At 37.3% G+C, this 17,283-nt stretch overlaps 1 protein-coding gene, 1 long non-coding RNA gene and 1 pseudogene across 3 annotated transcripts; 2 read left to right on the top strand and 1 right to left on the bottom strand.

Moving 5' to 3' along the window:
* The first annotated feature begins 410 nt into the window (after positions 1–410).
* On the top strand, positions 411–1,936 carry LOC145122856 (putative gamma-glutamylcyclotransferase At3g02910 pseudogene; annotated as a pseudogene). Its single transcript, XR_013714765.1, has 2 exons — positions 411–1,427; positions 1,692–1,936. The product of XR_013714765.1 is annotated as a putative gamma-glutamylcyclotransferase At3g02910 pseudogene (transcript).
* On the bottom strand, positions 1,902–3,031 carry LOC145122857 (uncharacterized). The gene is made up of 3 exons (XR_013714766.1): positions 2,881–3,031; positions 2,627–2,749; positions 1,902–2,367 (listed from the first exon to the last, which is right to left on the bottom strand). It is a non-coding gene; the product is annotated as an uncharacterized LOC145122857 (long non-coding RNA).
* A 1,717-nt stretch (positions 3,032–4,748) lies between these two features.
* LOC145120337 (uncharacterized) lies at positions 4,749–5,823 on the top strand. Its single transcript, XM_079056166.1, has one exon. It carries the CDS (start codon positions 4,903–4,905, stop codon positions 5,701–5,703), a length of 801 nt encoding a protein of 266 aa, XP_078912292.1. The 5' UTR covers positions 4,749–4,902; the 3' UTR covers positions 5,704–5,823.
* Positions 5,824–17,283: the final 11,460 nt, after the last annotated feature.

The raw sequence follows: 17,283 nt of genomic DNA, 5'->3' as shown, positions 1-17,283 counted from the left end.
GAAAGTTGGATAACCTGTTGACCGTGTTAAAGGGTTAAATTGAATACGATTACCGGTATTTGAGACTTAATTGAATAAAAAAAATATATAGAGACTAAATCGATTATGAAGCCTATATATAGGACTTTATTGTAGTTTTTCCATATTTTTAAGAGAGTTAATTAAAAAAAAAAACTAATCGTTCTTGATTTTAAAACCACAAAAACCACTGATGTAATGCTTTTGAAAGATATCTTAATAAGTACGTTTTTAAAATCCACAAAGACCCATTTATAAATTTTTGTCTTTTTTTTTATATAATTGTAAACTACACGCGTAGGAATCCTGTGTAGAGGAGCTGTTCGCTAGCGAAAACTACCCCACACCTAATGGTTATGGTTGTCTTATGGAGTGGTGGCTATCATGGACGTTCACCAATTCCTTTTTATCTATCTCTTTGTCTTCCTTTTCTTTCTCTTTTTCTTTTTCATTGGTTCTTCATACCATCCCAAAATATAGTGAGTTTGTTGTCGAAGCGCATATGATTATGATGATGTGTGAATTGTGAACATACATCGTAGTCTTATGTGGGTATCCGAATATTATACTCGGGTGACTATTGGATGTATGGGAAAACGAGAACAAAATAGAAAATCTACTTTTTCACATTCTGAAAAGCTGAAATTTGTGTTTCTCGATTAAATAATTCTTATTGCTTTACTTGTACGCAATGCATAAACACTTGTATGTAACCCTGGATTAGAAAGCTCACAATATCGGGCAACACAAAAACATCAGGCAACTCCAAACAATTTTTGTCCACTCATTTATTGTTATTCGCCGGCACCCCATCTGAGCAGCTTTGTAGTCGCCGGAAAGAGATGACGATCTCCGGCAACGCCGTCGATCCACCCAAACAAACCCTAATCTTTTCTTACGGCACTCTTAAACGAGGATTCGCTAACCACACCTTGATGCAGGATTTAATCTCTAGTAACGACGCCGTTTTCATCGGCAATTACATCACCGACCTCCACCTACCTCTCGTCCGTGGTCCCCATGGCGTACCGTTCCTCCTCAACCTCCCTGGGACGGGTCGCCACCGTGTCCGTGGCGAGCTTTACTCTGTTTCGGATGCTGGACTTCAACGCCTCGATGTGCTTGAAGGCATTACCCTTGGACATTACGAGAGGCTTCCGATTACTGTTTCTCCGGAAATTCGTGATGCTGGTAGCGGTGGCCGTCGAGTGGCGGTACGTGCTGAGGCGTATTATGCGCACCGGAGTTTTGCGGAGGATATGTGGCGGAGGAGCGGACAGGAGGGATTTGAGTCGTTTAGTCAGGAAGTGGCTAAGGGTTACGTTCGGAGGGATTTGAGGCCGAAGGATCGGACTTTCCGTGAGCAGATTACATTGTTTTGTTCATCAATTTAGATGAAAATCCTGAAGGTTTGATTTTAATTCCTGAATTCATGGCCTTACAATTTCATTAAGGAACTGCGATTGTATTAGCTTCGAGATTACTGTAATTGGTACTCGAATTATCATTGTTTATCGTAAGTATATTACTTCTTCCCAACTGATTCACTGTTTTTGGTATAACTTTATGAAATTAGTGCAATCATAAGTTCTCCATATCTTATAAACGAATCTGAATTTGATCTCTTTCTGGTAATTTGGCCTATTGATGCTTGAAAAATGTGTTATTTGCAGAAGAGAGTGCTTATTCCTGCTATATCTGTACTCCCTTTTCAACAATTTCTTGAAGCAACTGAAGTTGCTATGTGGTCTGAATAAATCTTCATCCAGATTGCAGTGTAAGATATTACAGATTCAGAAAAGTTTGAAACTAAGCTCATTGATTAGTGGTAATATACCCAATTACCCATGTAATTAACTAATTATGCATTTGCAACTCCATAATTGAGGGACAACAATGACATTATTTTAGTTCTCCATTGATATCTGTTTTACTACACACGATATATTAATTACTATATAGTAGTATATACTTACACTACAAGGTGTACAAATAGCATAAAAACACAAACTTCACATACTTGTTACATAACAAACACATACTAGCTTAAATACAAACTTGAACACAAACACAATATTTGGAAGAAACTTAATAGCGGATTACACCATTTATGTGATCTTTGATCCTTCATGTTGCAACCATTAAGATAATAGTGCAACTCAAGCACATACAACCTTGACAGTGTTTGTTTCATCTATGACACATATGCAACCTTCACCACACTCGAAATATGTATTTCCAGCTTCAGACCCCTCAGTTTTGGTTACAACACAAGACCAACCTTCACCACACTCGCAAAATACTTTAGCTCCTTCTGTACTCTCCACCGTCTCTTTAACACTTTTCTCACTGCAACATCATATCGCGCTTCAGGACAAGACATGACATGATAGGACAAATTACATGATGACTGATTGTATTATCATTGATATGCATTGGACTGAGATTCAGGCCGAAGACAAAAGTTGCAATCATTTATCTTACCCAAAAAGGGGTGACGGGGATTTGTTTTTGATTTCATGTTTGTGCAAAAAGACAAGAATGCCCTTCTCATCCTGATCATCAAAACTAGCCCTAGAAAGTAAAGTGTGAGCATAAGAGAACATACGTGATACATGAGCAACCATTGCCACCACATATTGCGAATGGTTTACCGATCTTAGAAGGCTCAGTTTTGGTGATGGTGCATGTCCATCCTTCTGGGCACTTGAAATTCGGCTTGTTTTCATTGCTTTACACAAAAGGTAGTAAATCACTTAATCTAGCCCGTATTTAGTAAACATGAATTCATTAATTTTATAATTAATCTTGATTAAAAAATTTATAGAATTAGTTTGAAAAGGTTAAATGAAGAAGCAAAACCTGGGAGAAGGTTGGCTCACACTCTTAGACTCCATACTTAGGCCAAGCAAATCTTGAACCTTTCTTTTCTTGACGTTGCTATATAATACTATTATCGCTTAGCTTTAAGTTAATAATTTTTGTCCATTTTTAATAATTTTTGTGTTCATAATATTTTATTATTATTTTGTGGTTGTCAAATACCTAACGTGTAATCAATGGTAAAGTGGTGGGAAAATCTCACTTTTATCTCCCACTATATTTTTGTCCACTTATGTTAAATGATTTGTGCCACACTTGTCTTTTTGTATCATGTGGCTTTCATTACCTAACCTAGAACTTGGACTCAGAATTGGGCTTTGATGTCTATGGGTAGAGATTAAGATGGGCTTGTGTATGGGCCTGAGCCTGAAGATTGGGGTTGGGCTTAGGGTTTGCAGATTGGCCCAAGTGCAAGTTCTGATGAGAGTATGTGACATAAGCTATATGCTATGCTTTTAACAAAAGTTTTGGCTCCATTTAAGAGTAATGTACAAGGGTTGACTTGGCATCCTTTTGGATGAAACTAATGATTTGAGTATATCACATGGGGAGGAAGCATAGTGCCCACAATGAAAATGAAATGGGTATTTAGCTGTCTTCCTATAAATATAATATCATCCACTAAAATATAAAAAAGTTAAAATCATGTGTCAAGTTACCATTGTCATATTTGTTTTTTTTATCTTTAACCCATTGGTTGTTGGAGACAAGCATGATAGGGGGCATATAAAGAAGAATCAAGAATAAGTAAATGTGAAGTAAAGAGTGAATTTACGTCTTTCATATATACTAGAGATCAAGAATGAATATATGTTTCATGTAACAAAAAATTGTAATAGTGGTGGTCCTTATCACATGGATAACCCACTAATGTGATCAATGGGAGACTTAAACATTTTTAATTAAGTGAATGTATTTATGTAAGTTAATTAATCAAAAGGTATGTGGTCTAGTAATATTAAAGAATTATTGAAAAGCTGTCTTTTAGGTTTTGAAGATTGTCAATTAAATTTATCAAATATGTAAAATAACATGTATTAAGACAAAGGAAAATCCAATCTATAATATCCTCCAAAGTGTCCCTCAAGATCAGTCCAATGAAATCCCAATTCTCACAAATATAACATTAAACCGAAAACACCAATAATCGCTAGTACACCCTTCTCATAGTTGGTATACGTGAATACTGCAACCAAATCACCTTCTCCTTCTTCTCCATGCAAACCCTTCATCACGAAGTCGGGTTTGTTCCTTTTTATACTCATTAACCTCATGAACTCATCCACATTGTTTCAATTATCATAATAAAAAATGAAATAACTCTCATTAGTTACATTTAGGTCCTTCCACTTGAACCACCAACATAAAATACCCTAAATTTCAATGTACTTGAAGATTTTTAACCATATGAGACTTTCTCTTTCTCAATTTGCCAAAGCCCTTATACAAACATATAAACCTGACATACTCATGTCAATAAACTAAAATAATTGCAGGAAAGGTATTTATGCGTCGAAAAGCTAACCTCAATTCATACGTGTTACATATGAATCCTTCTATTTTGATCATTTCGTTAAAAAAAAAAGCTCAAAGAGATTTTAAGCATTTGAAAACACCATAATGATTAGTTGTTTCAGTTTTAACTAAAACTAAAAAATGCCACCTATTTAACCCCCTAGATATAGGTTTTTAATCAAATAATCTTTTTAAATTAAGTAAATTAGCTAAAATTAGTGTAACGTGTATTTTAAAATGGTTTAAAATGATGATAAGATGTGGGTGACAGCAAAATTGGTCCATATATATATGTCGATCCGTGGTGCGCTAGCTCTCTCGGTGAAGTGCGCCGTAGGTAGGTGGAGCCTGGACCCAATATGGGATCGATACACCCACTTTCAAGTCACCATGTGCATACTCATTCATAGTTTTTGACGTCTAGCTTCCTCGGAATTCCTATAAATAGCATTTCAAGATCTTTGTAGTTACTCAAACTTTCCTAAAATGGCTTCTCGGAAAGTTGTTCTTAGTGTTTTCTTTGTCTTCTTTTGCATTGGCATTTGCTCAGCCACCAGATCACTTTTCAGTTATGAGAGTATCGGTGGTGGTGGAGGAGGAGGTAGTGGTAGTGGTGGAGGTGGAGGTGGACATGTAGGGCTTGGATATGGTTCGTATGGTGGTGGTGGTCAGGGTTCCGGGAGTGGTAGTGGTAGTGGGTATGGAGGAGGAGGTGAACATGGCGGAGGATATGGTGGTGGTGGTGGTGGGGGCCAAGGTGGTGGAGGTGGATATGCTGGTGGTGGTGGGTATGAACATGTTCCTAGTTATGGAGGAGGAGGTGGTGGTGGTACGGGAAGTGGTTCAGGGTATGGTGGGTATGGAGAACATGGCAGTGGGTATGGAGGTGGAGGTGGTGGAGGGAGTGGCGGTGGTAGTGGTGGGTACTATGGGGCTGGTGGGGAGCATGCAGGAGGTTACGGTGGAGGTTCGGGAAGTGGTAGCGGTGGTGGGTATGGAGCCGGTGGGGATAATGGTCATGGGTACGGTGGTGGAGGTGGACAGGGAGGTGGAGGTGGTGGAGGATCAGGAGGTGGAGGACCAGGAGGTGGTGGCGCAGGTGGATATGGAAGTGGCGGTGGAGAAGGTGGCGGTGCAGGAGGAGCATACGGTGGTGCATATGGTAGCGGTGGAGGTGGTGGGGGAGGAGGTGGTGGAGGAGGAGGAGGTGGTGGTGAACATGGAGGTGGATACGGTGGTGGTGGTGGAAATGGGGCTGGTGGTGGTCATGGGGGCTATATTCCATGAAAGCCCAGTTCTGTCATATTTACATGGTTTCTAATTATCCTAAAAGATTATTGGTTTAATTCAATGTTGGGTTGTATTATGCTCATTTCTCAAATTAATTCAAATTAATATTCAGATTAATGGTGCAATATATTTTTTACTTCCGAAAGTTCTGTTTGAAGTTAGGCAATTATTTTAAAGGCTTGCAATCAAGGATATCCATTTGGTTGAAATTAGATCGAATCCAAACTCATTAATACTGATATACATAGAGAACTAAAAATCGTACCAATATTGATTTAATTTTGGGTTATAAGTTATAAGGATTGTAGTAAGGCTAAATCTTACTGTAATTGGATAAAAGCGATATCTAGACATTAGATTAGGCTTTGTTAAACATAAGAAAATCGTACCAAATTGATTTGTAATCGAGTTAAACATCAATATTAGGGTTCTTACTTGGTATATCTGAAGTCAATTAGCGAAATCCTCTTAGCTACCCCTAAATCCTTCCCAACGTTCATATTACTCTGAGCCCGAAATATTATGGCTCAAACGAAACTTAGGGTTCTATTTAAGCAGTCACTAAGCAAAGCTAATTGTAGTCTCAAAATTTGTGTTTGGCCAGTCTCGAAATCCATTTCAGATAACGTGTTTCAACATGGTTTCTCCAAAATTTCAATTAATGAATACAATTCGTCTTCTGATTAGCTTCTTTTGCCCTAAAATTTAATTTATTCATAGATTGATGTCAGGTAGATGTTCGTTGAGGTTCCGACGGTATGTACGTCTTTTTTAGTGTAAAGTTGAAGAAAATGCATTATCTGTGTTCTTCAATAGATGTTGATGAATTCGATTGTTATATATTTACTGATTCCTATCTCTTTGTCCTATGTGTTCATAGTGTTCATGATTCATAATTTATAATCTTTACATATATGCCTCATCTCAACTTCTTACACTGAAAAATTGTTGCTCATAGTTGAGAATTAGTCATAAGATATGGGGCAACGACATCTTTTTAGCCCATCATGTAACACCTGCAGATCCGGTCTAGTCAATTAAGGTATTATAAGTAATAAAAATGACTTTTCGGTAGAAGATTATTTAGGATAAATAATCTTAACCAAAGTTATAGTATATGCGACGAGGATTTCGTACACATAAAGGATGCTCATATCCGACTTCGAGTGAAGACGTTACGACCTTCCAGAGTTTCGCATTCAAACATTATGTCGTAAATAGTGAATTGGAGATAGGTTGCTTATTAACGTAACTAATCTAAACAAAAGTCATAGAAAACGAGAAAGAGAACTCGTGCATAGGTAGAACGTCTAAATCTGACTTCGTATGAAGAAGTTATGATTTTTTGAAGATTCTGTACGACTTGGTATAGCAGTGTGCGACACAAAAATCAAATTTCAGATCGAATGATTGTTAGCCTAAACAATCTACATGAGAATCGAAGATCTCGTCCATAGGAGAGTGTCGGTATAAAGATAGTCAAGAGCGGAGTTTGTATGAAGGAAATATGAATTTCGCACGAACTGTAACACTCTAAACCAGTCTAAAATATGAATTTTAGTTAGATCAAGAATTAGATGTTGAGGTCTAAAGAAAACTTGTAGGTCTCGCCGATGGGATTCCGGGGATATAAAAAACGTTGAAAATGGAGCTCGTATGAAGATGTTATGTTTTTCGAAAATCTAGAAATTCGCGCACGACGCTTGCTGATGACGTGGAAGAATGAGAGGGCGCCATGTGGCATTGTCGGGAGGTCGAGTTCTCCGAGAGATACGACGATGTGACACCATGAGGTTGCAACACGTAGCACGATAAGAAGCGGACACGTAGCTGATTCTAGAAGGGAGTGAGGTGGACCATCAATATTCCGACACATGGAAAGTGACCAGAGGAGCTACCCAGACGCGTGTGCGTGGCGCACCTAGCTGTCAGGCTATATATGCCCTTGTTTTCTTGCTCATTTGTCACATTTTTTCTCCCTAAATCTCCCAACTTCTCTGAGATCGATTTTAGAAGTTTTTGAGGGTCTATAGCGGAGCTTTGGAGCATCAGAGAGCCCCACTAAGTAAAAACTTTTGGTTTCGGAATTTTGTCCGCAAAATCTCTTGGTTTTCGCTTAAAATCTCTATAAGTTAAGCTAAACTATATCGCTTTCAGTGTAACTTATATTTATAGTCATAAGTCGTTATTATCAACATATAAATAAGATTTATAAGTAATTCCAAGTCATTATACTGAATGATCTACTTATGGGAGTGATGCCTAGGCTGGATTTAGTGAGGTGTTTAAAGTGAGATTTCCAAACAGTATACTTTGTATACCAAACGGACCCTACCTACGATATGATCCTACCTGGTTATTCCTTACTTGATAGATCTTGATGTAGACATTGAGATTATCGAGGAATCTAGACTATTATTTATATAGTCACCATGAGGATGAAACTAGACTAAGACTTAACATTATGTATATCTAGGTCATTTGGAAAAGTGTTAAGGCGAAGCGCTGCCCTAACCGCGAATCACCTACCTCTATCTCGTGAGTGCATAGTTACCTTCAGCTTACACATAGATATCAAGTATTAATTTGCTTGAATGCTATATGTGATTATTATATGAGTTCCTGATATATGTGCTACATGAGATAATGATTTTTCCTAAAATATTGTATATGTATTTTACCGTACTCATAATACATTAGGTAGAATGGGTAGAAAGAGATAAGAGAAATGAGATAACAGTTAGAGACTATAAGATAAGAGATAATGGTGAGAGACCATAAAAGAAAAGAGATAATGACGAGAGACCATAAGAGAAATGAGGGAGACCATAAGAGAAATGAGATAATAGCGAGCGACCATAAGAGAAACGAGATATTAGTACAGGACCATAGAGAAAGTGGTATTTGATATGACCTTATTCAACTATATAATTTAGGTCATTATCTTAATATATTCGATTAAAATGTTATATTTTTATGTAACGTCCCATTTTCACAACCAACATTTTTTCATTTTATTAAGGTGAAAACTTTCAAATTTATGAATCCATTATTAAGAAAACCGTTTATTCCAAATTACATTTGTTCAAAATCAAAGTTTTATAGAAAATGTGGAATCCTCAATACTGTTGATGCGTGTGTACCGCCCGCCTTCGCCTTCCCATAGACTCCAATGATACCTGAAACAATAAACAACTGGATAAGCATAAAGCTTAGTGAGTTTTCCCCCAAAATACCGCATACCAAACATAACATATAATGGGCCCTGCCCAAAATGAAATACGGGCCCCGACCACACTCGCATAATGGGCCCCGCCCACACTCGAATAACAATGAGATACGGGCCCCGCCTACACTCGAATAACGAGCCTCACCCAATGAGATACGGGCCCCGCCCAATGAGATACGAGCCCCACCCACACTAAAATAATAATGAGATACGGGCCCCGCCCACACTCGAATAACGGTCCCCGACCAATGACATACGGGCCCTGTCCACACTCAAATAATAATGAGATACGAGCCCCGCCCACACTCAAATAACGTAAACACATAACAGATAATTATATAACATGCAAACACATGCCATAATCCCAAAGTTCAATAGCATACAGACTAGTCTCCAGGCCCCGCTCGGCATCGGGTCGTACCCGGTAATCATAAAAACACACGCACAAATCTAACTGATCACTACAGCATGGCAACATACTCGATACCAGAACACAGATCTACCATATTACTATAGCAAACCAACATACTCGATACAGAACACAGATCTAACAGATCACTACAACATAACAACAAACTCGATACCAGAACACAAATATACCAGATTACTATAGCATAGCAGCATACTCGATACCAGAACACAAATCTACCATATTACTATAGCATTACAGCATACTCGACACCAGAACACAGATCTAACAGATCACTATAGCATAACAACATACTAAATATCAACAATCCAAGGAATGCATGGCCGAATATACTCATAGGTGAGATAGTCACTCGGACAGGTGATCCTACTCTAGAACCACAACCAAACAAGGAACAGGTAAAAGAACTTAGATCAAGAGTCCCCAGTCTATCCTACATAACTATATACAGTCCCTAGGGCATCCCTCTACTAGCATATAACCAAAGCTAGTGGGCCGGCATTGGTGCCTTCGACCCACGGGTATAGTGAGGCGAGACTCACCTCGATAAGCACGAAGATAACCACTGTAGCAATGAAGAACTCTACCAGTTTCAACTCACTTTCAATCACCTACGGGAAGATACTTGAGTCAATACCCAATCACAATTCATAGTCACTTGCAGTAGTGACCACTTCACATGAAATGACGATTAGGGTTTCACATGAAATGACGATTAGGGTTAAGTAATAACACTTAACCCATCAAGGACTTAATCACTTAAGGTATGACTGATTAAGGTTTGACTTAGTCATTCTCGGGCGAATAACAATCCAATCAATAGCCCGAATACACGCCCGGTCATTGTCCAGATAGAGCTCTCCGATTCTAGGGTTTTTCACATAAAATGATAACTAGGGTTAGTATTCCACACATAACCCCTTAAGGACTTAATCCATTAAGTCCAATATTGCATTAAGTTAGTAGTAGATAATTATTAAGTATTATTTTAAGTTTAATTAATTGTTTTAATACGGGTCCATATCAATTCCAAAATTAGGGTTTCATGACATTAGGGTTTTCTTAACCCTAATTAGGGTTTATAACCCCAAACTCGTGCCACTCGGATTAAATTTAATTGTTTAGATAATTCAGTGCTAAATAGGTCGGGCACCACCCACTGCCACCTCGGGCAGTGGTGGTTGCGGCGGTCCATGGCGACAGTCACCATTTTTGATGGTGGTGGTTAATAATTTTTAACCCCAAAACATTATCAAAGCAATCCGGTAAACATAAAACATCCATCCAACACACACACATATGCATACATCCACCCAAGGTGGCGGCTGGTGGTGGTAGAACGACGGTAGGGGGTGGTAGCTAAGTGACAGCCACCATGGTGGTTTTCTACTCGATTTTCCGGCCAACAACACGCCTATAATGAGCATCAACACTGAAACACACACGTAAACGTGAAACACATACACAAAAGCGTCCATAGCAATCCTCTTCGAGGATGGTGCGACGACCAGAGTAGCGGATGGGAGGGTCGTATGAGCGGCGGCGGGCTAGCTAATGCGGAACAGAATGAAAGAGATGGGCAGTCGGAGTAGCATCGGCAACTGTCGTGTTGCGCCTGTGGATGGCGACAGAAAGAAGAAGAAGAAGAAGAAGAGGAAGAAGAAGAAGAAGAAGAAGAAGAAGAAGAAGAAGAAGACAGTGGAGGAATGGTGGCAGCGGACGCACTCACGGTCGCCACTCGTTCTCGCCGGAAGGGAAGGCAGCCGCGATGCTCGGCAGTTCGGTGCAGCAAGGAACAAAGGTGGCAGCATCGATTGTTCACAACAACAGGTTGGTGGCGGTTGGGGACGTGGAGGGATAAGGTGGCGGCTGGTATATTAGGTTTAGGGTTTGGGGTGTCGCATAGAAGGAACGAAGGAGGAGGGGAAGGCACGGGTTTAAGTTCCGTGACTTTTCAAACAATATTTGCATTTAAACTCTTTTGTCCCTCCCTCCTAGATTTATTTCAGCTTAGGTACAAAGTTACAAAACAGCCCCCTGCTCTGTAAAAACTATACATTACAAGTCCAAATATTACAAAGTAATCCCCAATTTCCATAAATTATAACATTTAACTCCTTGTGGCTAACACTGATAAATTATTATGGATTTAGGGCTAAAATAAAATAAAAATATAAATTACATCTCGGGGTTTTAGGGCTTACTATTTATTTATTTACTTATTTTATTTTATTTATTTTATTTTATTTATTTTATTTTAAATGGAATGTTACATTTTAGATATATGATACTTTATATGCTTGAAAATGTTTAATTATAGTTAAAATGGGATTTGGGATGCAAAAGGAAAAGAACAGAGCCGAAAAAGACACAAAAGATACAAAAAGAATGTTGCTGGCAACTTGACCCCTTGTCAGTCTTTTTTACCATATCTCATGACTCGTAACTCCGATTGACGAAATTCAAAATGATATGAAAACTAGACAATATTTCGGATGACTTTCGTATTTTGAGAAAAGTCTTATTCCCATTGCCTACACTGTGGCAAAGCGTTTCCACGACGTGGTAAATCAAAAAATTCCATGGTCGCGAAGTTTCAATCTCCCATGGCGTGGCAAGTTGTTAGCCACTCTTTGGAGCCGAAATTTTTTTAAAAACACGGGATTTTCAATCCTAATTAGAGTGTAACCTTTGGGGGTCTATTTGTGCGACTTTTACTTCATTTTGAAGTCCAGAAACACTCCAAGGGTTAATTTTGAAGCTAGAGAGTCGATTTGAGCAAGGATTTGAAATTTCAAGCGCTAATACATCGAGATTTCACTTTGGATTTGCTTGACGATCGTGTTTTGCAATCTTTTGGTGATGTTTTTTTTGCTTTAGTTTACTGAATATGTTGTAAAAACTTACTTACACTAGATATTGATGAACCCTTGTTTATATGCTTTGATTTTGTTATTTATGAATTAATTGAGTTTTATTTTTACTTGTGTTTGATAGATCATCAACCTAATATGTTAAAGTTCTGATTTTTATCTCGTATTTGCAAGTTATGTGTAGTTAGATGACCATTCCAAGTGCATGAACTTGATATTTAGCTATTTATGATCATTGAATAGTTAGATCTAGTGATTGAACAAATCCTAGGGTTATGTTATATTAGTTAGTAATTTTGACTGTATTAGAGAGCATTAATTACCCATATTATGTGCTTGTATTGCTTGTCTTGATTATAGATAGGTAATCATAAGATCGTATCATTCATAGTCCAAATAATCCCTAAAATCAATTTAGTGTTCAACCTGTGCTTGACCATTACATAGTAGTTCATGAATTGGTAAACACTAGGATTCAGAACATCATAACTAGTAATATTACAATTTGGTAATCAACTCATTAATCCATTGCACTTCTAATAAATCAAAAATAGAAACTTGGGGGATTCGTATTCTAGTGGAAGTACTTATTATCTTTTGTTTTAATTTAGGTCTTTACTTTGTTTGATTAATAGAGCGTTAAAACTAGTTTAATTTAGTTTACACAAAAACCTCATCTTTACTTTTCTGTTATTAATTTAATTAACATTTGAATTATTTGATCTAAACCATTCCCGTTCCCTGAGTTCGACACCCTTTCTTACCTTAAACTATATTACTTTACGACTAGGTACACTGTATATTTGTGGCTAAGACTAGTTGATATAAGATAGGACTTTGTAAATAAATAACTAGTGCATATAAAAAAAATACATCAAGTTGTTTGCGCTGTTGCCAAATAACGGTTTGCGTTTAGTTTGGATTTTTTTATTTGTTGATTAAATTTTGTTTATAGTTTAGTTTTTAGTTTTTAAATTTTATTTTTATTTTTAAATGGATACTCTTGATGCTATTCTTGAGCGTGAGTTGTAGGCACTTGATGATCTATTCGATCCAGAAAAAGATTTGGAGGAGCTGGAGAGGTTGCTAGTAGAAGACTGGGACGAAGAACAAGAACAAGCTGAAATGTAGGAACCACGTCGTGGCTTGACCATTTCCATGATGTGGCCTCCATTTTTTCCGGTTTGTGTTTCGAAGCATGGGGTGACGATGCCAACTTTGGAAAAAATTCTGATGTGCGAACCATTTCTGATGAGTGTCCAACCGGTTCCGACCTTTGTCAAAATTCTTAGATTTTATGGATTCACGCTCGTTTGGCTGATTTTCGAAACAAAAAGTCAAATCTTACGAATCGGTCCAAAAAGAATATGGAATGCGATGGATGGATTGACAAGGAGCAGATTAATAGTTTATTAAGTTGGGAGTCCAACTCAAAACTCGCACAAAAAGAAGCGCTTATCAGGAGTCAACCCAAATTTTAAATTAGTTTGCATTTTCTTTTCATTTTAGTTTTTATTTTTAATTTTTGGTTTTAGTTTTATTTTGAAAAAAAATGCTTTTGATGATTCTTATTTTTGTTGCAAGAAATTTTCAGCTAAGAAATTGATGATGGGCAAAAATGCAAGAATGGGGTGGAGTATTGCGAAAAGAAGGCATGAAACATGACACAAAAATAAGTGTAGGGTATACAATCGTCGTGGAGCAAAAACCGAGAAGTCTACTAAGCTACAAATGCTACATATGGGAGAAGATTGGTACGAGGGACCGATCGAGAAATTAGCTACTTCCAGATTTTCATTAGAGGCATCTGGGTGTGAATCATTAGAGGCGTGACACTTGTGACGCTTCCTCTCAAGGTTTAAGAAGACTTGGACTTTCATTGTTATTGCAACATAACAATCAAAGGTATGTTTACTAACTCTAGTTATGATTTTTGAAATTATACTAGTGCAAGTAGGGTTTTCTTTTTGATGTTCAATATTTGTATGTTCAATAGAGAAGACATAGACCAAAGTGAATTAGGGTTGCATGCACACATATGATTGTTTGTTATGCTCCAAACGCATTAGTGGCATCAGAGCCTTGGCTTCTTTTCTATTGAATTTGATTACAATTGGTTGAATTTGATCAATTAGGGTTTATGACAAATAAACCCTTTGGACTTAGGGTTTTCGCAAATTAGGGTTTCTTAACCCTAGATTTCAAAATTTTGGAAAAGGGTTGTAACCCTTTCCCCTTCTCCTACAAGTTTCGAAAATTAGGGTTTCCTAAACCCTCTTGATTTTTGAAATAGGCAAGGATTAAAATCCTTGCCTTCTTCCCCAAGATCTGAGATTTTCAAAAATTAGGGTTTCATGATAGAGTTTTCTTATTTTTTGTAATTATCTCTTTATGTGATTATTTGGATAATTATAAAATTTGAATATCCCTCCCATGTTTTTCGAAAATTAGGGGAGAGGATTAGGTTAAATTATTTTGATTAATTTAATTGGATAATTCTCAGTTGGTTTAATAAATTAATTAAAGGTTTAATTAATAGATAATTATTAAATCAATTTCTTTTAAATTTAATTAAATTGTTTTAATTTCGAAATTTAAAAGATTATAAAACCCTAGTATTTTAAAAAGTTTAAAATACACCTTATAGTATATGTAAAATTAAATGTTTAATATTTACTATATGTATAATACAAGTTAGTCGAACCGCTAGTACGCCTCATTCACGAAGCCGATCTATAAGGGGTATAAGGAAACTGCCTATAAAATGGTAGTTGAATGGGTATCCACTCTCACCCGCCGCTTCCTTGATTGGCGGAGGGTCATTAGCCGAACAGGTTTGATAGGACAAATAACTCTCATTAATAAGTATAATGAAATTAATAAAGTAACTAAATGTTTTTATAAAATTCCCAATCTTAGTTACTTTAGGAAAAATGTGAATTTGATGCTAATCCATGAAATTGCACATTGCACTTTATATAAATCGTTAGTGGAGCGTGTGCGGTTAACCGACACACTAATAAGACTAATAAAGGGTGACAATGGGTGTCTCGTAAATTATCATTGATTAATGGAGCGCGTGTGGCTAACCGACACATTGATTAGATGATAAATGAAATCAAGAGTACCAAACTAATTTTCATGGTTATTCATATATTTTTTGTGATCCTCGGCATCCCAATCACAAATGGAAGAGGATAATCAAGATTAAACATGCCAGTAAATAGTTCAATGAATCTCAAAAGATCTAGGAATTTCATTAAAAACCTAATTTGTTTAAAGAACAAATTACTGAAATCGTCCCTGTGGTTTAGTTAAAATTGCGTGTTTGGTCCCTAACTTTTATTTTGCACTCGGACCATCCTTACTGTTTGATTTTGTAGCATTGTTGGTCCCTCGTAAACATAAAAAGACTATAATACCCTTACCAGATTTTAATTATATTTTAAAAAGTATTAAAGATTATTTCATAAAGTATTTTATATATTATTAAAAAAGTTGGGTCCCATACATAACACATCCCACCACCTCCACCTCCAAACCCCCAGTTGAGCCCTTCCCTTCTACAACTAGAAGCAGTCGATCGTATTCAATCCATACATTTCTTCTCCCTCTGAACTCAACCCTAGAGCATTGATCTTCACCTTAACTCCTCGTCGGAGCTGACTCCTCAGGAAACCTGCAATTCTAAAGTCGTGGCGGCCGCCATCATCTATGAGAAACACCTTAGAAGACTGCAACCCTAACGCCTCCGGAAACCTGCAACTGTAAAGCCGTCGGAAACCTACAACTCTGTTACTCTTCTCCATCTTCGCACGTTCCCATCTAACCTCATTTCTACCTGTTCTGCCGACATCATCGATTTCATATGGAAAATCATCTTCCAATGATTTCATCATTTAGAAAAATGGTCTTTGATTTATGGGATATCAGGTGAGGTGTTGCATTTTGGGGTTAATCCCGTTGTGGTTAATCCGGCGACCTCATCGATTTCAAATACAACAAAATTTAACCCCATTTGTTTTTGTATTTGTTTTTTGGGATTTCATCATCGATTTAAGGTTAGGTTTTATGTTTTAGGTTTTCATTTCCAGATTTGGTTTTGATTTCAGTTTAGGTTCTGGATTTCATCATCGAAATTTTGACTTTGGTTAGGTTTTGATTTCGATATTTGATCTTGGTTTGATTTTAATTTTTGGGATTTGATCTTGGTTTTGGTTAGATTTTGATTTGGTCCAGGTGGTGATCGATTGTGGTTGCAGAGTGTAAATGATGGTTATTGTTGACGGTGAACATGGTGGTTGTTGGAGGTAAATGGGGGTGGGTGTCACCTGATGAAATCAATGACGTGGGCGGACCGAATACGCAAGTGGTGGTGTTGCCGGAATAGGTGGGTGGTGGTGGTGTCGGAATAGGTGGGTGCTGGCGGTGGTGATTGGTGGCTTCCTGGTTGTAGTGATGGGAGTGGGTCCATATATCTATAAGCAATGTCAGGGAATGGTGGTTACCGGAGGTGTTGAGTGAAGGATAGGTAAGTGGTGGCTGGCGGTCACCGGTGGTGGTTTTTCGATGGCTGGTGGGTTTCAAATGGTAGTGGGTGATTCTGGCATTGACACGTGGTATTAATGGTGGGACCTATTATATTAATACATATTTTAATTAATAACTAATAACAAAAAAAAAGAAAAAAAAATATAAAGGGTATTATAGTCTTTTTATGTTTACGAGGGACCAACAATGCAACAAAATCAAACAGTAAGGACGGTCCGAGTGCAAAATAAAAGTTAGGACCAAACACGCAATTTTAACTAAACCACAGGGACGATTTCAGTAATTTGTTCTTGTTTAAATTCCGTTTTTCGTGGTGAAATTGGTAAATCGTCATTTACATACCTTTATTTATTTCACAATTAGATTACAACATCCCTTTTCTAAGTTGTGAAATATCTAGTTGGATCCTAGCCTTAATATTTCATTTGGGTGTTATATTGAAGAATACTCTTATCTAACTAAAACTTGTCCTTCTTCTTTTTCTGTTGTCAACT

The sequence above is a fragment of the Lactuca virosa genome, chromosome 6, assembly GCF_052849685.1.
Source record: "Lactuca virosa cultivar CGN04683 chromosome 6, Lactuca_virosa_CGN04683_v6, whole genome shotgun sequence".
Lineage (NCBI taxonomy): Eukaryota > Viridiplantae > Streptophyta > Magnoliopsida > Asterales > Asteraceae > Lactuca > Lactuca virosa.
Note: the sequence above shows the minus strand (reverse complement) of the source record. Positions and strands in the feature narration are given on the sequence as shown.